Raw genomic sequence first — 22,853 nt, 5'->3', positions numbered from 1 at the left:
ATTCGTATTTCAAATGCTTGCAGATCGCCATTTATGAAAATGTGAAAATTACTTACCATTTCTTTTCCGCTAAACATTACCCCACCTTCAATATTTCACTCTGTGTTGCATGAGGCATCACCTCAGTAAATTTCTTTGGGGACAGATTAAAGTGTGCAGCAAATGCATCTGTTCTGAAATGCTTGGTCTGCATTCTGTCAAGGCTCGGGCTGGCCCACAGCCAGCCTGCTGGTGGTGGTGGGGGAATCTGTAGCTGAAATTGGAATGCTGTGTTGTTAGCTAAAGTACAGAACAAACAGAGGAGTCCATTTGCAATTTTTTTTTCTTCTTGAAGCAGAACTGGGAATTTAGATATTGATGTTGTGGTTTAGGCATATTTCTCTTGTGGCCAGGTAATCGAGCATTGGGAAAGACAAAGAAGACATTTGGCACCATGAGAAAAGACCTTGTGCTTCCCCATTGAGCTCATGGAGTGTTTTAAGTCACCTAAAGTTAGGACTGTGCATGGAATAGTTTATTATTTTATATTTTATCTCACTTTAGATCTTACTGTTTATGACTAATTGTTAAGCCTGTTTGCCTAGTTCTAAGTGAAGAACTGGAAAGTATGAGGTGAAAAATAAATAAAGCAAGCAAGCAAGCAAGCAAGCAAGCAGGTGATGGTTTGTCATGGGAAAACAGACCCAGAGTCTGGGAAACCTAGGTCTGAACTCCCAGTTGCTGTTTACTGTGTTGTGATTTTGGGCAAATAACCTCTCTGTGCACCAGTTTCTGTCACTCTAGAACTGGAGGCCCATGACGAGCCCTGTTGGGGTTTATATCCCAGTGTGGAGTTTTAGGAACCACCTTGTGTTGGACAGTGCTGCCTCCATTGCCCAGCTGCTGGGCAGTTCAGCTAGTGGGGGGCCCTGCTATGTGGAGGTGCTGGTTTGGTGGTGGCCTTGTCAATGTAGCTCTGGTTTAGACCACCTGGTAAAGTTGTGCCACAGGCTTTACTTGCGTGTGCTGCCTTCAGATTAGCCAGGGAGTTGTTGAGCAGGGCTTAAGCATTTTCTCTCAAGTCTGGCACTTGTAACTTGAGCCACAGCTCCACTTCTGACTTTTTAGTAGTTAATTGGAGATAAGAGTCCCACGGGCTTTCCTGCTTGAGCTAGCTTCAAACCATGATCCTCAGATCTCAGCCTCCCAAGTAGTTAGGATTACAGGCATGAGCCACTGGTGCCTAGCTGGTGTTGGTTTTATTGAGAATGCCCTCCAGAGATTCTGGGCAGGGCCTGTGCTGGATGTCCACAATCCAGAGTGATGTCTAGGTCGGATACTGGTGGCTCAGACCTCTAATCCTAGCTGAGATCTGAGGATCCAGGTTCAAATGCAGCCTGGGCAGACAAATCAAAGAGGCACATATCTCCATTTGACCAGCAAAAGCTGGGAGTGGAGCTGTGGCCCAAGTGGTAGAGTGCCGGCCTTGAGTGAAAAAGCCAAGTGAGAATGCAAGGCCCTGAGTTCAAGCCCTAATATCAGCATCAGACAGACAGACAGACAGACAGACAGACACACACACACACACACACACACACACACACACACACACACACACACAGATGAGGCAGGCACAGGTGGGTGAATCCTCTCTGGAGAGGAACCCGTTTGCACATATGTGGCCTAGATACTCTACTAAAAAGATATATCCAGCTCTGTGGCATGTAGGGGGTGGTATTTATTCTACCTACTTTACAGAGTTTTCCTGAGGCTTCAGGTAAAGTGTTTAGTTGGAACTCACAGGGTGAGGGGCAAGGGGTGTCTGCTGAGGTTTCCATCTTCGTCATCTGCATCCAGGCTGGTCCTCAGTGGTGAGGTTGCATTTGCTGTGGTGGTTACACTGATCACAGCACACACACATTGCTCATCCACCCCATTCTGCGGGGACAGGAAGGACTGTGGATTTCCAGCCATCGTCTCAAGAGAAACGTCTAGCCTGCCAGGCTGTCCAAGAGGACTTCCCTAGCAGCCCCGGAGCTCAGGGGTCCCCACAGAGTGAGCAGATGGGGCCCACAGCATGGCTGGCGTGTGGTTTCCTGGCCCTGCTGCCTGGGTGCCTCTCTTGTGCTGTGATTGGTATTCAAGTGAGACTCAGAGACTCAGTCATCACTGCTCCTCAGGCATGTGTGCAGGAGTCCGTGGAGATACTTCCTGAGTGGGGCCTTGTTGAAATGGACTCAGCTCTAGCGGCATGTGGGCCGTTCTCAGGGGAACTGGTGAGAGCCAGCTCATGTGGCTAAAGGAGAGGGACAAGAAGGCCTGGTACAGTGCACATGGGGCAGGATGAGGTTGGAGACCTGGGTACCCATTGCCCCAACCTGGACTGGGGCCCCTACCCTACATCTGGAGTGTTCAGACCCATGTAGGTTTGTGCTGCCTGCCTTCTGTGGTAGTTGAGGATGGCAAACCCTAGCCGAATCAAAAATACCATCCCATTTCATTTTAGGCTTGCTTTTCCTTTCCTTTGATCTAAGATTGGAGCATTGATTCTTAGGTAAAGAGAAGGTAGAACTCAGGGGCGGACGGTCTCCTACAAGGAGGAAATCCATATAACATGGCTACCTTAGCATGCTTTTCTCTTACCTCAGTCACACTGGCATGCCTGAGTGTGCCAGGTACTGTGCTTGGGGTGTGTGTGCAACTATAAACAAAATGGTTCTGTCCCATTCTTATTATTTCATTTTTTGTGTGCCAGTACTAGGGCTAGAACTTGGGGCCTAGGGACTGTCCCTTAGTTCTTTTCACTCGAAGCTGTTTCTCTGCCACTTGAGCCACGCCTCTACTTACAGCTTTTTGAGCTAAGAGTCTCTCTGATTTGTTTACCTAGGCTGGCTTTGAACTACAGTCCTCCCCTCTCAGCCTCCAGAGTAGCTGAGACTATAGGTATGCACCACCAGGGTGGGGCTTATACCATTCTTCTGTATCTTTTACAGTCTTTGGGAGTCTCAATGTTTGGGGGTGACATGACCGTACCTTACCTTGGGTTTTGGCTGGCCATGTGCCTGACTAATAGTTGAAGCAGAAAGGAGAGCAGTTGGTGTTGAGAGACACCTGGCAGGTCTGTGTTGTAGGGAGCCTGGCTGGATACAGCCAGCAAGTCAGGGAGATAAGGGGTGGGGGCCGGCAGATCGGGAAGAGCTGGGTATGTCTAGAGAGCACCCAGGCTTCAGGATCCTTCTTAATTTTTTTTCAGCTGGGCACCATCATCCAAGGCCATTATGTTTTTTTTTTTAAAGGCTTACTTATTTTTCTGCTCTTTGTACTGTCTTTGTTTCCATAGGTACATTCTGTGTTCTGTGCATACATCCAGTTATTTCTCTATGATAAATTTCTAGGAGGAAGTTGCTGGGTCCAAAGGTATTTTATGTTTGTTGGTTTGTTTTCTCCTTAGCACCGTGACTATAGTTTTTGGTGACATTTCTGGTCTTATTTATTTTTATTACCATGCCTCCCCCTAAACTTTTTTATTTTATTATTTTTCAGTGAAACATTTCAACAAACAGACTTGTTGAAACTGTTATACACTGAACATCCAAATTCCACACTTCCCATTTATCTATTCCTCCTCCTCCTCCTCCTCCTCCTCCTCCTCCTGCTCCTCCTCCTCCTCCTCCTCCTCCTCCTCCTCCTCCTCCTCCTCCTCCTCCTCCCTCCTCCTCCTCCTCCTCCCTCCTCCTCCTCCTCCTTCCTCTTCCTCTTCCTCTTCCTCTTCCTCTCCTGGGACCCCTACCTCCTGGTTGGATTCTTACAGGAAACATGGGGCCAGGAGCGCAGAAAGTTGACCCTGCTGCGACCCTGCAGGACCCCTTGCTGGGAGAGAGGACCCCAGACTCTGGTCTGGAAACTTGGCACAATAGCAAGAAGACTCACATTGAGGTAATGGAGGTGCTACCTCCTCCTGCCAGGAGCCGAATGGGAACTTGATAAGCAGAGACTGTCAGACACTACATGTTCAACTGTTGAGGGCATTGATTTTCAGTGATGGCGAGGGGTAGCTTCTGACCTTCTGTTGTCTGTTTGGCATAACAATACCTTCATCACAGGTTTTTATTGACTGTTTTCTTCCTTAAACTTGGAAGAAGAAGAAAAAAATTCAATAAGGACCCTTAGGAATCCCCTGTTGGGTAGGCAGGGGCTCTCTGTATGAGTCAGCATGCTATTGCTGTAACAAAATGTCTGAGATAAACAAAAAGAAGAAAGGTTTATCTTGGCTTGTGATTTCACAGATTTCACAGATTTCTGTTCAGGTATATTGGCCCTGTCATTTGGGGTCCACAGTGACCCAAGACATTGTAGCAGGAGTACATAGTGGAGGAAACGGATTACCTCATAATGGCTAGGGGGAAAAATAAAATAAAATAAATGAAGAAGGAGCTGGGTTTCAACTGCCTGTGAGACAATCCCACAGTGACCTTTTCATGTGTGTGTTTGTGTGCTGGTCCTGGGGCTTGAACACAGGGCTTCTTATTCTTGCTTGGCTTTTTCACTCCTGGCTAGCGCTCTACCACTTGAGCCACAGCCCCACTTTTGGCTTTCTGCTGGTTACTTGGAGATAAGGATCTCATGGATTTTTCTGCCCAGGCTGGCTTCAAACCTTCATTCTCAGATTTCAGCTTCCTGATTAGCTAGGATTACAGGTGTGAGCCTCTGGTACTTGGCTGTAACCTCAGTGACTTAATTTCTTCCCCAAAGCAGTAAAAGAGGGCAACCAAGCCTTCAGCACTTGGGCCTTGGGGTGACAATTAGGATCCAGACTGTAACTCTGAATAGACTTAAACATGGACTTTGGTGGTCCCTGTGAAAAGCTGCTATCCTACCACCAGATCAGGGTGTGCTCTGTGTACACTGCTCTGTCTTTTGACCTTGAGCTGACTTGTATAACCTCTGGCTTGTGCTATAGCCCAGAAATAGGAGCTTGCCCTTCCGGGATGCCAGAGAACACAGTTTCAAGGCAGACAGCTGACCCTTGATATGGAGGAAGTCCCTCCCTCTCTGGGTTGTTTTCAGGGAGCCTTTGCTCTTGTTCTTTAGTAGAGATGAGCAGATTCTAAGGAAGACCCCTGTGGTGATGAGAGGCAGCCCTGCAGGCCTCTCTGCAAATACATTTGGATCAAAGGAGAGGCCAGTCCAAGCTTTGCATATGTATTAAGTTGAACTTGAAAGCATCGTCATTTGTGTTTAATTTGTATTTATTGCAAATGCATGGCAGCAAGCTATGAAATCAGGCTAGAGCGTTTCTCAGTAGGGTCCCTGAGGGTCCCTGTAGCCAGTGTGAGGTGGTGGATATGGTAGGAATAGGAAGCTTTTTCTGCGGCTCTGCAGAACACCCAGAAATGTACCCCCTGTTCTTGCTGCCAACCCATCTTCCTTCACCACCTCCTGCTTTCCCAGAAAGCAGCTGGGCAGAGTCCAGCAGCAGAGGGTGGCAGTGATTATTTGAGAAGGCACATACTTCATTTCAGACCAGATTGCAGTTATCAACCTAGATAATTTCTGTGAGTCCTGAAATAGAGTTGGCCCACCAGGCAGGGTGTCTGCTGGGCCCTAGTAGTGGGGTGCAGGAGTGACTGGGGTCTGAACTAGTTATGCTGTAGATGGAGGCTGAGAATATTTCTGTTGCCTAGAAACCAGCAAGAACTCACTGGAGTGCTTCTGGGCCTTTTTATGGTGTGGTTTCCTGGGCTTTGTCTTCAACCACTGAATAGGGATGATTGACAGCACCCAGCTAGTGGAGGTATGTGAAGATGGAGCCTTGTAGAGGTGAAGGGAGGTTCCCCTTCTGCTTTTGGAGAGTTCACTGCAATGAACAGAGACAGATGAACTAGGAAAACACCAATTATTTACCTACTGAACAAGAAAATCACAGGAGTGTTGAGTTACCAGCTCCAAATGTCAGAAGCCCATCTACCCCATTTCTGCAAGGCAAGGGTAGGGTAAGGAGGGAAATATGGAGCCTTGGGGGTTGGAAATAATTTCTAGAAGAACTCACTTCTGAATGTGTTGGGTATGTGATTCCATCTGCAGGTCCAGAGTCTGGCACCCAGTGCGAACTGTCACCTGTCAACGCCTCCCATCCTGTGCAGGCCTTGATGGAGAGTTTCACCGTCCTATCTGGCTGTGCCAGTAGAGGCACCACTGGGCTGCCACAGGAGGTGCACATCCTGAACCTCCGCAACCCGGACCAGGGACCGGGCCAGTCACAGAGAGAGGTAGGTGCCTCAGCAGTCAGCCTATGCCCTCTGATTCTGCCAAGTCTTTTCTGAACCAATTCTTTCCCATTTTCTTGGAGTTCAACAAGTGTGCTCATGTATGGACACAAGAAAGAACAGGACTTCACAGTTTGCCCTGTGGCTTGGGCCACTTTAAGATGTTTCTTTCATCTGAGTGCCAGTGCCTCACGCCTGTAATCTAGCTACTCAGGAGGCTGAGACCTGAGGATCACAGCTTGAAGCCAGCCCAGTCAGGAAAACCTGTGAGACTCTCATCTCCAGTTAAGCACCAGAAAACGGGAAGTGGGACTGTGGATCCAGTGGTAGAGTGCCAGACCTGAGCAGAAAAGCTCAGGGACAGGGCCCAGGCCCTGAATTCAAGCCCCATGACCAACATAAAAGAAAAAAAAAAGACTTTTCTCTCTCTCTGGAAATTTCTTGGCTGTCACCTTCTCCTGGCCCAATAAATCAGACAGAATTTGTGTAAGAATTTCATCTTCTAAACATGACTGTGAGGATACAAGGTCACATTTCTCTGACTGTAAAATATCTTCCCATCTCTGTCCATGATCTTTCTCTCTTCTCTCCTCTTCTCTCTCTTCCTCTTCTCTTCCTCCCTACTCTCTTCCCTTTTACTTTGTCTTATGAACCTATTGTACCTGCTAGAGTAGTCAGGGGAAAAGGGACCATTCTAGAATGCAGGTGGTAATACATCTCAGTGTACAGTGTATGTTTTGTTCTCAGTACCCTCCCTCCCTCCCTCCCTCCCTCCCTCCCTCCCTCCTCCCTCCCTTCCCTTCCCTCCCTCCCTTCCTCCCTCCCTCCCTCCCTCCCTCCCTCCCTCCCTCCCTCCCTTCCCTCCCTCCCTCCTTCCTTCCTTCCTTCCTTCCTTCCTTCCTTCCTTCCTCCTCCCTCCCTCCCTCCCTCCCTTCCTTCCTTCCCTCCCTTCCTTTTCCTTCCTTCCTTCCTTCCTTCCTTCCTTCCTTCCTTCCTTCCTTCCTTCCTTCCTCCCCTTCCTCCCTCCTCTCTCTCCTTCCCTTCCTCCCTTCCTCTCTCTTTCTCTGTCTTTCTCTCTTTCTCTCCTCATCTCTCCTTTGCTCTCCTTTCCTCATCTCTCCTTGTCTCTCCTCATCTCTCTTCCTCTCATCTCTTATCTTCTTGTGCTGGTTCTAAGGCTTGAACTTAGGGCCTAGGCACTGTGTCTGAGCTGCTTTTGCGCAAGGCTGGCGCTGTACCACTTGAGCTACAGTTCCACATTCAGTTCTTTTTATAGTTTAATGGAGTTAAGAGTCTCACAGGCTTTTTTTGCCCTGGCTGTCTTCAAACCATAATTCTCAGATCTCAGCCTTCTGATTAGCTGGGCTTACAGGCTCAAGTCACCAGAGCCCATTCTATAAATTCCTCTCATTATGTTCATTTTACAGGTGATCAGACAGGTATAAAGATCATTAACTTATCCATGATCATCACTTTTGGAAAGAAATCACCTCTTTTTCCCTATGTATACCTCATTATACCTCAAAAGTGGCCTGGACTGTGCATGAATGGTCATCTTCTTTGATGAGGATGGATTTTTCCCACCAAATGCCACACCGTTGTTATTCATTCTGTTTCTCTTAGTGCCTGTGTAACAGGGGTGTTAGCGATTGCTCAGGGGTCTCTCTCCAGGGAGAAGAAAATCACAGGAAATCCTGATTATCGTGAAGTACAGGGAAATCAATGCAGAATGGAATTTATCTTTTAGCTTTCTCCTCATTAAGAAAGTTAATTTCTAGAACCACTTGTTTATGTTTCTCAAGGACCCTGGCTTTTCTTTTTTTCCTTGGCTGGGTAAGGGTATCAGAGGAATAGGAGAGGCACAAAGAATCCAGGAGGAAAAGCAAACTGATTTTAATCTTGTGAAAGTGCACAGCGTTGGTTCATTTCAAAGACAGATCATCTAACCTTTTCAGTCCCATTGGAAATTATTGTTAATACTCTTGGTAGTTTGCCATGGTTGCTGTAACACATATTTCAGATCAAATTTCTTTATCCCAGTAATGCGTCTTTAATTCTTAACTTATGGGGGAGAGTTTGTGGTGGTGGGGGTGGGAGGGAGAGGAGGAAATGTAATTCCTTTGAGGCTGTGCTGACTCTAGCAATTCTTCATAGTAATAATTACTCACTTTATATATGCTTCTCTCAGAGAAGGATCTAGAAAAGAATGTCTGAGCTGTTACAGAAACAGCAACAGCTGAAAAATTCTTGTTAAATTGTGCGGTACTATTGCTGACTCTGAAAATAGACTCAGCAATATGACTGTAGCAAAAGAAAAAGGACTTCAAGGAGAGATGGAAGAGTTTTCCCACACTTCTGTTGACTGTGTAAGATCCGAATGGTATTCATTTTAGGACAGAGCAGTACTGAAGATGCACACATTTAGCCAGCAGCAAGGCATGGAATCTGCTCAGTAGGAAGATAAGAGAACAATCCCAAACTTGTTTGAAAACCTCCACCTGTTCTATCTCAGCATCTGTGTAGCATCTGTATACTTTAAACACAGTTTAAAGTTCATAGTTTTCTAAGAACAGGCGATGGAGAGAAATTGGGTTATTTCCTTCTTTGGTGGCCTTTAAGGGTCAGGTAGGTATAGTTCAGTCTTGTTCAAAAACATGTTGGGATAATTTGGCTTTGGAATGATTTGTGATATTATATATATTATGCATTTAATACATATATTTGGTTAATTCTGGCATTTTGCTAATAACTGACTTTTGAAATACTTTGAGAATATGTTGGGATGACTGATTTTGGAGATTTAATCCAGCTTTGAGGTGCTTTCCTCTAGTAGGCTTTGGCAAGACAGGGTGGAGAGATATTAAATACCTCTCCCCCTCTTCATAAACAACCATGGCAGTACATGACTTCAGCTGGAGAAATGGTTTTGAAAAATCACTTGAGCCATGGCTGAGCAATTCCATTCCTGGGTGTCTGCCCAACTGAAATGAGAACCAAGTATACTTAAAAACTTGTTCGTGAATATTCATGCCAGCATCATTCATTATACCCAAGAAGTAGAAACAATGTGAATGCCTGCTGTGTATAAATGAAATGTAGCATATCCATACGGTGGAATATTATTTGACAAGAAAAATGATTGAAGTACTAATACATGCTAGAAAACATGGATGAAACTCAAACTTAATCATATTAGGCTAGATAAAGGCAGATAGACACAAGAAACCATGTACTTTAGAACTCATTAAAAATTTTTTTTTGCTGGTAATGGAGCTTGAACTCAGGGCCTTGTGTTGTCCCTTAGCTTTTTTGCTTATGACTGGCACTCTGTCACTTGAGCTATAGCTATACTTCAGCTTTTTGGTGGTTAATTGGAGATAAGAGTCTCGTGGATTTGTCTGTTTGGGCTGGCTTTTTGTATCTCCATTCTCAGCTCTTAGCCTCTTGAGTAGCTGGGATTACAGACATGAGCCACTACTAGCCAGCCATAATTCTTTTTTATATGAAACGTCTAAAGTATACAAATGTATAGAAATGGGAAGGTGAGTGATGGCTTAGGACTGGGTGGAAAAAGAAGGAATTTAGGCTAATTACTTATGGTACTAGGGTTTTTCAGTTGAGTTGGGGTAAAAATGTCCTAAAATTAAATTGTGGTAATGCCTGCAAAGCCCTGCATATATGCAAAAAAAAAAATGGCTGGGCTGAGAATATGGCCTAGTGTTGAGTGCTTGCCTCATATACATGAAGCCTTGGGTTCCATTCCTCAGCACCATATATATACATACATACACACACACACACACACACACACATCCAGAAGTGGTGCTGTGGCTCAAATGGTAGAGTGCTAGCCTTGAGCAAAAAGAAGCCAGGTACAGTGCTCAGGCCCTGAGTTCAAGCTCCACAGCTGGCAAAAAAAAAAGACTGATTTGTAATTTAAGGGGGGCATATTTGATGACATATAAATTATATTTCAACAAAGAAAGCTATTTATCAAAAGTCATTCAAGGGGGCTGGGAATATGGCCTAGTGGTTGGGTGCTTGCCTTGCATACATGAAGCCCTGGGCTCGATTCCTTAGCACCACATATATAGAAAAAGCCAGAAGTGGTGCTGTGGCTCAAGTGGTAGAGTGCTAGCCTTGAGCAAAAAGAAGCCAGGGCCCTGAGTCCATGCTCCAGGACTGGCAAAAAAAGAAAAGTCATTCAACCTGCCAGTATTCTAATTAGCTCATAAAATTGACTTTGGCCCAGTTTACTTTTTTTAATACTCAAATTGCTTCCTCCTCCAACCCAAACTCACTCAACCGTTTCTGTTATCTTCAATGGATAACTTGATTTTTATAATTAAGTCTGTGCTAAAATAACAGCTTCCCCTTGTAGGGTTAGCAGTGGGTGGGGGCAGAGGTAGCCTTTGTTCAATCTTTACCAAATATATAAGGTAGATTATTTTTTCCAAAATTGAAAAATGTACCTTGGTTTTAAGTTTCATATACACTTCTCTCAAATTAGTGAAAGAATTACTCTATTGGCTCTAACTTGTACCTGGCTTTTTTCATAATGTCATCCTTAGCTGGGTACCAGTGGTATCTGTAATCCTAACTACTCAGGAAGTTGAGATCTGAGGATCACAGTTTGAAGCCAGCCTGGGCAGAAAAAACTCCATACAACTTTTATCTCCAATTAACTGTCAAAGAGCCAGAAGTGGAGATGTGGCTCCAGTGGTATAGCTCTAGCTTTGAGTAAAAAAGCTAAGGGAGAGAAAATGAGTTCAACCTTCATCAAAACAACAACATAGAATGTCATCCTTGAATGAGTGGGGGAATTAATAAATCAAACCTATGCCCCTTTGGCTTGTGCGTGGTGCTGGGTCAGGATTGACACTTGTAAGAGCCAGGTATGGTGATACACACTTGTATTCCTAGCTCTTCTGAAGGCTGAGGCAGGAAAACAATAAAATTGGGGCCAGCCTGAGTTACATAGTATGTTTGAGGTCAGTCTGAAACTTAGTTAGACCTTGTCACAGAAAACTTGGGGGTACTGACGGTATGGCTCAGTGGAAGCGCCCTTGCTGAGCATGCATGAAGTCTTGGGTTCTATCCCTAGTACAAAAAAATAAGCTCTACGATAAGACATCTTCTCTCACCACATTTTACTAAGTCCCTACTATGAGGAGCCTTCTTTTCTTTCAGCTGAGGAGGGGCTCCTTAGAGGAGGTGACAGAAACTATACCTGAAAGTAACTGCAACAGATTGACAGGCTCTGGGTACACAGTCTTAGGTTGGATAAACAGTTGTCATGGCCAGGAACGTGTTACAGCCAGGTCCAAATCTTCTCCCAGATAGTCCTCTCCATTGGCTTCCTCCTGGAAGCAGGACTGGCAGACCTGGCCTTTCCCTTGCTCATGAGACCACACCTCCCACGTATAGGCATAGGTTTCAAAGACAACAGCCCTGAAAGTGAAGAGACTGAAAAAGACTCTGCCTACAGGGAGGGCAAAAGAGGGAAAGTGGCCCCAGTAGAAGAGATCAGAGCTTTCTCTTAGAATAAGCAGGAACCGTTATCCTTTTCATTGAAGGAAAACAAAAAACAAAAAAGCTCAGCTCCTAGTGGCCTTTACCTGAAGTCAAGGCTGGGGTTCTCTTCCTGGTGCCTGGGGTGTTTCCTGGTGTCTGAGAGAGGCTTGTTTACAGTAACATGCTTTCATTAGTGGCTAGAATGGCAGCAATTTGGTTTCCTATCATCTCATTTTTACTTGGTATCTGCTTTTATGTGGTGGTGGTGATGTATGTGCCTTTTAATTGCTTGCTTATCATGAAAAGCTGCTGGGGGGGCAGGAGGAGCCCCTAGTTAGTCAAGACCCAAGCACAGAGAACTGGAACACTGACTTTTATATACTTGATTGGACATTGGAATGGACATGGAGTCTTCCTGAGTGTGGCAGGGCCTGACTATAGGATCAGGAGGCTCCTCCCACCATGAGGGTGTAAGCCCAACACCCTCCATCATTTTATCAGTTTGCTTCTGGTCCTCCTTCAAAGAGGATTTGAGATGGGCTTTTGAACAACAGACCTACAGTCCAAAGGAGACTGGAAGAGGACAGTTGGCTGTGGGGGGTGAGGGGGTTGGTGGTGGGGGCGGGGTGTGTGTTAATGTTGTTAGGACTGAGTTTGGCTTGAGGCTTCTTGGCAAGCACACCCAGTGGGAAATGTGGTTCATCACACATTCAGCTTGGATCAATCTTACTTTATTCTTTCTTTGAGGACTCTGTATGAACTTGTTCCTTGTATCATTCTTTTTGAGGGCAGGAAAAACCACAACTAGGAAAAAAGAGAAAGAAGTAAACATTTTAAAATGCTAGTTATCCTGTTCTAATAGCTCCCTTCTCCCTCAAATAATAGAAAAACAACTCTTGTGATGAAGACTGTGTGCCTGCTATAGGCCAGCCTGTGCGAGGCTCCTGTAGCTCTACCAGCCCTCAGCGGCCTGGCTGGGGGAAGGGGCTGCTGGGGGTCACTGCTGTAGCAGAAGGGACATTGGCCTTCAGAGTTTATATAACCAGTGGGTGAGTCAGAGAGCCAGCCTCTTAGCCCTGGCTGCTGATGGTGTAGCTCAGGCTTCCTCCACGCTTGGACTTGGCCTTTTACTACTTAGTTTAATTATCTTTATTCCACCCAGGCCTGGTGCTCCATCAGACAGGAAGTCCCTCAGAGAAGGGTTGGATTTCGTGCATCGCTCTTTCCAGTGCTGGGGTCTGTTTTCTTTATTCCTTTAGGGCTTGGGGGGCAGGTTTCAGGTTGGTCTGTGTGTGGCAGTGTCTCTTTACCTTCTGCTGGTTTAGGATTAGCACACCAAATGTCAGTAACTGGAAAATGCAGGGCTCAGCTCAGCTGCCTTTGCACTCTCTGTGGCGATTAATCCCACGCTAAATGCCACTACCAAGGGAGGCTTTTGTCTGTTGGGGGAGGGGGTTGTTCAACCCCCTGAAGCCTTCAGTGGCTCTTCCAGTGCAGCTCACTTGTGTACTGCTTGTAACCTGGTGATTCCTCTAACCAAACTTACTGTGTGAAAGAGAATGATGTCTCCAGAGACTTTAACCTCCCAGGGGTGACAGGGTAAGAACTTCAGTGTTAAGACTTGGTCATCTGATAAGATGGGTTTTTTTGTTTTTTGTTTTTTTTTTGCTTACGTTGAGAAATTTGGCAGTTTGGGAGATCTCTACCTACTCACTTGCCTACCTAAATGCCTGTCTACTTACATCCCCTTCCTTCTGTCTCCTCAATATTAACTTCCCTCCCTGATCCTTCCTTCCTTCCTTCCTTCCTTCCTTCCTTCCTTCCTTCCTTCCTTCCTTCCTTCCTTCCTTCCTTCCTTCCTTCCTTCCTTCCTTCCCTCCCTCCCTCCCTCCCTCCCTCCCTCCCTCCCTCCCTCCCTCCCTCCCTCCCTCCCTCCCTCCCTCCCTCCCTCCTTCTTTCCTTCCTTTCCTTTTCTTTCTGTCCTCCCCACATTTGAATATCAAAAGACTGACAGGAATGGTTGAAGGTGCCTGTAGCCTGTAGCCAGGATCCACAAAAACAATGATAGTAAGCTTCATGGCTAGCTTGTTTGGCAAGTACATACATGAGAACCAGCACATCAAATGAAGACTAGTGAACTAACTATTCTCCTTCTCTGTCTGGCACATTCTCCCCCCACCTTTGCCATTATTCATGAATGACTTTCCAAAGGTAGTGCTGTACATGCAGAGAAACCACACTGCGTCTGTTTGGGTATCTCCTATGTCATCTATACCAAGCAAATGTAATAAACTCTTTACAAATGCATTGTTGATGGATGAAATTTAGTTTCCAAACAGGTGCCTTCTACCTATAAACACAGGCTGCTGCTTGCTTAAAAGGAGCCTATTCTGGAAATGCCTCAGTGCCACAGGTAAAATTGTCTCTAAACTGACCATTTGCCACAGATTTACAACATATACATTAATTTTCTCAAATTATCTTGCTGTCTTTCTCCCTCATTCCTCCAGCTCTCTCTTTTCCCTCTCTTCTTCATTTCTTCCCTCACTCATTTGAGGATTGCTGTAGAAATGATTTCATTATCTTCATAGACCACAGTCTGCCTGTGGCATGGGATTGGAGAATCTAGGTGAGCGTGACATTGAGATTATTTTTAAAAATTGCCTGAAGACAATGCCACTTAAACCATAGCTCCCTGCTAGGAGGTGTGAAGGAGCCGGTTCAGGCCTGGATAGAGGAGTGAGGGCCAAGACAGGGAAGGCAAGGATGTTGTAACAGGGGTCAAAATGTTACCTGAGCTGGCAACTGGCCATGCTATTCGAGGATGCTATTCTAGCATGTTGGGGCAAGATGCATCATCTGAGCCTGTAGCTAACACTTAAACAAGGGTTTTCCAAAACCCAGTGCTGGGATTCTGCAAGCAGGAACCAGACAGGTCCTAGGGTTTACTAAAGCCAACCAGGACACAAGCTAAGCTAGGACTAACTGACCAAGTTCCTACCGGGACTCTAGCTGTCTGTATGGCTAAAGCCCTATCATTTATCACAAGCCTGTCCAGGTGGTATAAAATCGCCAACCCCTGTCCCACGGGGGGATTTGAGCCAGGACACTGGACACTGCCATTTTAGCATGAAGTAATAATATTGGGTTATGCTCTTTGCTGGCTGGAAGCTGACACAGAAACAAACCGCTTATTATTGCCTCTTCTTTCTCAGGATGCAGTGGAGATGGTTCCAGCTCCCTTTAAATTTGTTCACAGCAGCATTCCTGACAAGTGTGGTGTGTTGTCTTCTTGGAGGTTCCAGTAGCAGCTTTGACCTGTACTGTTGTCATGGTAGCTGTTGCTCTTGATAAGTGTGTGTGTGTGTGTGTGTGTGTGTGTGTGTGTGTGAACCAGTTCTGGGACTTGAACTCAAGACCTGGGTGTTGTCTCTGAGCATTTTTCCCCCCTCCATGTATTGCTTTTTGGTGATTAATTGGGGATAGAAGTCACGTGGACTTTCTTGTCCAGGCTGGCTTTGAACCCTGATCCTTGGATCTCTGCCTCTTGGGTAGCGAGCATTACAGGTATGAGCCACCAGAGCCTGACTACACCTTGACTTTTTAAATGTTCCCAAGAGCACTTGAAAATATATCTGTCTATCTATCTATCTATCTATCTATCTATCTATCTATCTATCTATCTCTATCCTAGAGCTGTTTTGGCAAGTATAAAAGAAAGCCACAGACCCAAGTAAGGAACAAGTCTACAAATGTGAGCCCCAGATGTTTCGATTGGGCAGAAGCCCAGTTTGTGGGTGCAGTTTCCAATTATCCAACTTGCGTTTCTTGTTTGCATTGCTTATCTGCCATCTTGACATTGTATTTGAAAATAAAAGGAAATTGCCTGCTAATATCTCTGATCTAAATACTCAAATTCTGCAGAAAGTATTTCCTATATAACTTTCCATCTTCCTCCACCAACTGTGTTTTCTATTTCTTTGTAAACAAGACACATGTTAATTATTTCTACTTTTCTTTTTCGCATGCTTAAGAGTCCAGGTGTGAACTTGGCTCCTCTGCCTTGCCTCTGGGTGCTTGTCTTATTCTTTTTCTTTCCTACCCAATCTGGTTTCCTGAATAAGTGAACATCTGGCTGTCCTTCCTCCCTCTCTGTTGCTTGACATCTGCTTTTCTGAGCTTACTACTTCTTTTGATCAATTCATGGGATGTTGGGATTGGGGGAGGGGCCTAGAAGTTAGGGGAGTCTGCCCCCCCCCCCCACTCCTTTGGAGGAGGCCAGGCCCAAGAGGGAAGTGGCACCTTTGCCCCTTGATTCTCCCAGAGAGCTTTTTCTGTCACATCCTTGCCCATTCTTTCTTCTCCTCAGTACCCACTTGGTTGGCACTTCCCTCTTGATTTCAGGATACTGTGTAACATCATTGCTACAGTAGCATTGTTATCTGTCTCCCTTTCCACTTCTTTTTCTGTTTCCTTTGAAGTGGAATTTAAGAACCTTCTCAAATCAGGTCTCCTTTCTTAGGGCTGGTTTTTCAGGCCAGCTTTTTTGTCCCAACAATGTCACCACTGCATTGGAATATTGGAACCATCTTAGCTCTTTCCATTCCCATCCAACCCTCTATTTGGTCAGTCAGGAAATTTTATCATTATTTTCTCGTAATTGCCCACTAATTTCTCCTTTCTTCTCCACCCCATATCTTAATACATCCATTAGCTTCAGGCTTTCATTCTTTTCATCTAGCTTGGGAACCACTTCATGAAACCAATCTTTCATAAGTACTAACCCCATAACTCATTTGTTTTGTCACTTATATGCTAGTGTGCTAGGTTGGCACTATCAGCTACACACCCATCTTTTTATCTTCTGCATTAATATCAAGATTAAAGAAAAATACCTTTAACACAACATGGAGTGAAGGAGTGTTAGGTCTACCTGGAGATCAGATTCTCAGAAGACAAGAGTATTTAGTGGTAGGCTAGGCAGTCAGACACTCCTTGCTGGGAAGAAGAATGGCAACACACAGAGAGAAGAGCAGAAACCATTTGTGGAGGAAAGGCCTTCATGGACACAATGTGGCTAGTTTCTAGATTATGGGTGGCAAAGTAACCTTCACATTAAATCCTGCCTGCTGCTTTTGTTGTTGTTGTTTTTTAAATAGATTCATTGACATATCACTCAGAAACCATAAATTTCACCTATTTTAAACTGAACAATAGCTACACATTGAGCACCATAATCTGTTTATTTTTGGCTTGATATTAATTACACAAAGGGAATTCATTATGATCGTTCTATACATAGAGAAAACTGTAATCAAATTAGACATTAAAAAAATCAGTCCCAAAGAAACCTGGTACTTACTGACTTTTACTCCATTTTCTGTGTGCCCCAAAGGTAACCACTTATCTATTTGCTTTCTAGGTTTGTCTGTTCCAGACTTCCTTTCTTGCTCAGCCCAAGGCAACCACTAATCTTTCTAGATTTGTCTATTCTAGACATTCCTATGTTCTAGAATATGTTCTAGACATGGAAGCATGCAATGTATGCTTTATCTTCTTTTACTTGGCATGGTGACTTTGAGAATCATATAGGTTTCAGCACACATCAGTCATTTCATTCCTTTTTATTGCTGAGTAGCCTTTGCATTGCATGGTAGTTCCGTGTTTTTGTTTATCAGCTCATCAGTCTGATGCCTGCTTTTGTAAGTAAAGTTTTATTAGGATACAGCCACACCCATTTGTTTATGTGTTGTCTGTGGCTGCTTTCTTACAATGGCAGAGTTGAATACTGTGACAGAGATCTACATTGCCCACAAAGCCTTAAATATCTACTGTTTGGCACACTGCAGAAAGAGCTTGCTGAGCCCTGGGATAGTGGATTGAGGTTAGGCCCTGTAATGAAGACTGGAGAGGCCACAGCAGTGGATCAGTGTTTTTCGTGTGTGTGTGTGTGTGTGTGTGTGTGTGTGTGTGTGTGTGTGTGTGTGTATGTGTCTGTGTGATCTGAACCTCTTGGAGGTGCTGAAGAATATAAATTCCAGGGTGTCACTTGAGGCATGGTGGTGCGTGCTTGTAGTCCTGGCTACTCTATAGGCAGGGCAGAAGGATTTCTTAAGCTCAGGAGTTCAGGTCCAGCATAGGCTATATAGTAAGACTCCATATAGATACTGATCAGAGCCGCCCCCCTAATGTACCAGCTGAATCTTTCTTCTGTACCTTTATTATTATTTCTTTTTTTTTAGTTTCTGTGCATTTAAAATTTTTTAATTTTCTTTTTAAAATTAGTATCTTTAAGTAGTTGTATGAAGGAATTGCCACTTAATAAAGCAGATTATGAATATAATATGTCTTGATCCATGTCATCCCTTTCAACATTCTCACTCATCCCTCCCCTCCCACCTTGTTAATTTTGTAGGATACATATTGGATTCTTGTCTGCATTTCCCTTTTATCCTCTTTATTCTTCTACTTCTTTCTCCTTGAGCCCCCACCCCATCCTTTTTGAGTACTTTCCTCCTAGTGTTTTATTTTGCTGAAATTTGATTGTGTCTTTCTAAGGAATCACACTATTTGAGATTTTCCTTGACTCTACTGTATTTTGTTTAATACACTTGTATATACTTGCATACCACCCAATGTATTAAGTAAATGAATTTGTAAGCTAACTCTAGCTTCTGCATATAAGGCAAAACATCTGTACCTTTATTTTGGCCTCTTAACTCTTCTAGGCCTTGCCATATTTAGAAGCCCATGCTTAGGTGCTTAGGTCTTAATCACTAACTCTTTGGTGAGCTTTCTTTCTTTCTTTCTCTCTTTCTTTCTTTTTTTTTGAGATAGTACATGCGTTAGCTCAGGTTAGCCTGGTACTGCTGCATAGTCCTCCTTCCTTACCTCTGGGTGAAAAGCTATAAATGGTTTTTGACTATGAGCTGCTCCCCTGGCTGGCTCATGTGATGTGAGCCAGGTTTGAAGTTGGGCCTTTAAGTATGATCGGTCCCCAGGATGTAGTGACTGACTCTTAGCCAGTTCTTAAATATTGCTGGAATTAATTAACTTTGATTCGCCCAATTGAAAGAGAGCATTTTACTCTACTGTGTGTTATTAAATACCCAATAATTTGATTTTCTTATTTTGTTTTCTTGCTCAGCGAGTACTTAAAAATATCCCTGCCTGTATAGTAATTTGTTCCTTGTTTAATGTGGCTCTTTCTTTTGTTTACTCTGGACTTCAGTCTTTGTAGCTTGTTTTGTAAGTCAGCTCAGAAGTTGCTGGTCACTGGATTTGGCAGTCTTGTTAGGCTTTACCCACCAGAACCCTACAGGAAGTTGTATGTCGGCCAGAAGAGTCTTGTTTATTTAGAGCATAGTGTCCAGTAGAAGCAACCCATTTATGAGGGTCTGGCCTTAAAGACACAGGAACTGATCGTGTGCTTGTTACTCTTGCCACTGCTGTAGCTATATGACCTGGGCATTTCTTTCCAGTCCACTGGGGCCCTTGAACTAGACTGTAGCTAGTTGAAGAAGTCTCCTCTGAGCAGCACTTTGGTCCTGTCTGAAAGGCTAATATTCAAGGCCCATATACTCTAGCCCTTTTAAACCCAAAGGAATGGGACTTTTTCTTTTTTTCTATGAATTTGATCTTACAAGTTTATCCCCATTTTCTAGTAATCTGTAGAATTTTGCTCTAAGGGTGTTCCGTTTCTGATTAATTCTTTACAATCCAATGATACAATCTCTGTTCCAAGGTACCATAAATATTGTAGGATCCAAGATATGCTACAATAATCTTTTATAATTATGGCTTTGAAAAAATTCACCAGAACTAGAGTCCTTCAGCTGAGTCTAGAGGGCTTACATCTCTTTGAAGAGGAAAAGGGGTGGGTTGCAGGTTGATTTGGCCTCTTGGAGACAGAGACTACATTAGCTGTTACCCAGTCTACCTTTGAGCCAAGGCCATAGCTAATAGTAGGATCCAGGATCACTCATACAGGCTAACTCCTGCCTGGAGTCAAAGTACTTCATCATGTACCACCAACACGGAATTTCTACCACTGATGTGAATATACACACATAGAATTCTTCCTGCAGTTCTGGGTAAAGGGAACACTTAGTGAAGTTCCAGGCAGCAATACCTTTCCTCCTCAAGGAGATAGGCATGGCCGCAGTATCAGGGTCCAGGAGCTTGTGGAGGTAGGAAAGCTGATGACTAAGGTCATGGGAGCCCATCAGAACTTGCATGTGTCTGCATTTCCCTTGCTTTCCCATCCTCACATTGAGGAGTCTTCCAAGAATCGAAGGCAGCTACAGGACTTAGCATCCAATGAGGATGCATTTTGCCTCTGTCACCTTTCTTCATAGGTTTTTTAGGGGTTCCTTATCCATTCTTCTATCATGAACACAGCTGGGAGTTTTCATCTGATCCAATTGGCCCAGGCTCTGCCTCTTCTGTGTGGTGAGCTCTTTATCCCAAGCCTGGCTTTTTATTGCTTTTTGTCCAGGTTTTGCACATGTGTTGTTGTAATTTTTGTTTTTTGCATCTCAGATCTGATGAGTTCACTCTTCCCCACCACCACTCCCTATTATCCCTGATTATGATAGAGAGAATCTAAAGGAAGTCTGCATACTGTTGTGAACACACATGGTTCTGGAAAAAAAAAGAATCTTGTTCATTTTTTTAAATGCCGTTAAAGATCTAATTCCCAGTGTTTTAGTTGGAACCTGTTCAGATTTCCCAAATCATAAAATCTTTCAGTGCCTACTCCTAAGTTACTTTTTCTTGATTCGGTTCTCTTTCTATTTGCATTAAAAAAAAATCCCAGTGTAATTCTAACAGGGGAAAGGATTGATGTTTATTGGAGACCTGGGTGATCATGGACCATTGACTTGCTGATACCTTTTTTTGGCATATGTTTTAGAGCAACAACATACAGAGTGATTTTTTTTAGTCTCACCTAGGTTTGCTAAACCCTTTTCCTGGCTTGGTACTGTTCCTGTGTCTATGCCCCACATGTGTTTCCTATTTTTTATGACTCATACTTACGGTACTCATAAAGATTTATCCTTTATCTTGGCTCTCTGTAATGAATCCACATGGCACACTTGCAGCAGAGATGAGGGCTGAGGGTTTGAGCATTGAATCCTGCAAATGAGAGGCCTCTGAGAGGAGGGTGAGGTGGAGGCATTGCGGCCCTGTGCCCTTCTCCAGAGCGAACAGTCACTTCCGTTTGTGTAAGCTTACCAAATTTGGCCGTTCTAGGTTTGCCTTTTCCTTTGTCCTTTCAGACAATTGGTTGCTTATGAGTGAGACCACTGGAGGGTGAAGGGATGGTGACCAGGTGAAAAAGAATGCTTTGCTGCCTTTCCTTGTTGGGAACTGTGGGAAAGGATTTGGTGGACAAAGAAATGGAAATAACTGAAAGCATATTTGTAACATATGGGAAGGACCACAAATGGCCAAGGGGCAGGAGGAGTTCCTTCAAATAAACACGTAGAGCCAAGAGACACAGGTGGCTTCTGTCTACTTAGGACTCTAGGACAAGGATTGCAACTAGTGAAGGGCAGTGTGGTGTTCCTTTAGTTTGCGGGGGATGGGATTGCTTTCTGGTTGATCCTCTAAGAGTACAGCTCCTGGACACCTGAATTTGGACCCATGGATCTTCATCTTCAGAACTGTGAGAAAAATAAATTTTTGTTTTAGGCCTGCAAAGTTCAGACAATTTCTTATAGCACCACAGGGAATACATACCTTCTGTCTCACCTTAGTTTGGGAGCTGTTCCTGCGTGGCTGTGGTCCTACTGTCTGTAGTTCTCTTCCTCCTGTGTTTCTCACCTCTGTGAAGGACCCCACTACCTCATAGCCAAAGCCAAACACTCTGGAATTATCTATGCCTCAGATGTCATATCTTCTATTTATTCATCCATGAGAATATATGTGGAACCTGCCCACTTTTGACCATCATCTTTTTTTCTTTATTTGGCCAGTCCTGGGCCTTGGTCAGGGCCTGAGCAATGTCCCTGGCTTCCTTTTGCTCAAGGCTAGCACTCTGCCACTTGAGCCACAGCGCCACTTCTGGCCGTTTTCTGTATATGTGGTGCTGGGGAATCGAACCCAGGGCCTCATGTACATGAGGCAAGCTCTCTTGCCACTAGGCCATATCCCCAGCCCTGACCATCATCTTTGGTCTCAGCCAGCATCATGTGTTTATTTGATAGGCAGTTAGACTTCTAACCCAGACTTTTAAGGAGGCAGGATCTCAAGTGTCTACACTGGAAGCCTTGTTGTATTGTTTTAGGGCAACTTAATTCACTTCTCTATTTCCCATTTTCCTCTTGAGATAATAATGAGGTAAGTTTCATCCGGTTGCTAAACAGTTATGGAGCTGTAAGGTGATAGGGGGTTAGAACATTGGCTGGAGTATAATCATCTTTCAATAAATGTCTGCTACTATATCATTAGCTAATAAGGTCTATCCTCTATACGATGGCAAATAGCAGGATTATTTAAATACTTAGCCTAATTTGCTAAATTCACCAACCCAACTTCATGCAGTGATTCCCCATGACATGGAGAATGTAGTCTTCAGTCCCTTCCTGGTCCCTAATGGTTGTCACTCTCCCTGCATCCCCTCATTACTCACTGTCATTAGGTATTGGTCCCGATTCGCACCTTCCCTTCCTTCACCCACCCCTGCTCTGTGTTACCTCTGCAGAAAGGCCTTCACCCATCACACCACTTAAAATAGTTAGCTTTAAGGCCAGGCATCAGTGGTTCACACCTATAATCCTAGCTATTTAGGAGGCTGAGATCTGAGGATCATAGTTTGAAGCTAGCCCAGCCAGGAAAGTCCATGAAAGTCTTATCTCCAATTAACTACCAAAAAGTCAAAAGAGGAGTTGTGGCTCAAGTGGTGGAGTGCCAGCCTTGAGTGAAAAAGCTAAGGTACAGTGTACAGGCTCTGAGTTCAAACCCCAGCAGTGGTGCAAGTAAAATAATTGTCATTCTCCACCTGTGGCCTCCTCAGGTTGGTTGTACTTTTAACAATATATCGTTATTTGATATTCATTCATTATTTTATTATCTTCAAATGGTTATAAA

At 44.3% G+C, this 22,853-nt stretch overlaps 1 protein-coding gene across 1 annotated transcript in view; it reads left to right on the top strand.

The window, feature by feature from the left end:
- The window catches only part of Tgfbr3 (transforming growth factor beta receptor 3), a 182,504-nt gene that overhangs the window by 53,888 nt on the left and 105,763 nt on the right, over window positions 1–22,853 (top strand). Inside the window, 1 exon segment of the mRNA XM_048351957.1 lies at window positions 6,064–6,248. Within this exon segment, the coding sequence (XP_048207914.1) occupies window positions 6,064–6,248 (185 nt within the window).

The sequence above is a fragment of the Perognathus longimembris genome, chromosome 7 (genome assembly GCF_023159225.1).
Source record: "Perognathus longimembris pacificus isolate PPM17 chromosome 7, ASM2315922v1, whole genome shotgun sequence".
Classification (NCBI taxonomy): domain Eukaryota; kingdom Metazoa; phylum Chordata; class Mammalia; order Rodentia; family Heteromyidae; genus Perognathus; species Perognathus longimembris.
This window is presented reverse-complemented; position numbering and strand designations above follow the sequence as displayed.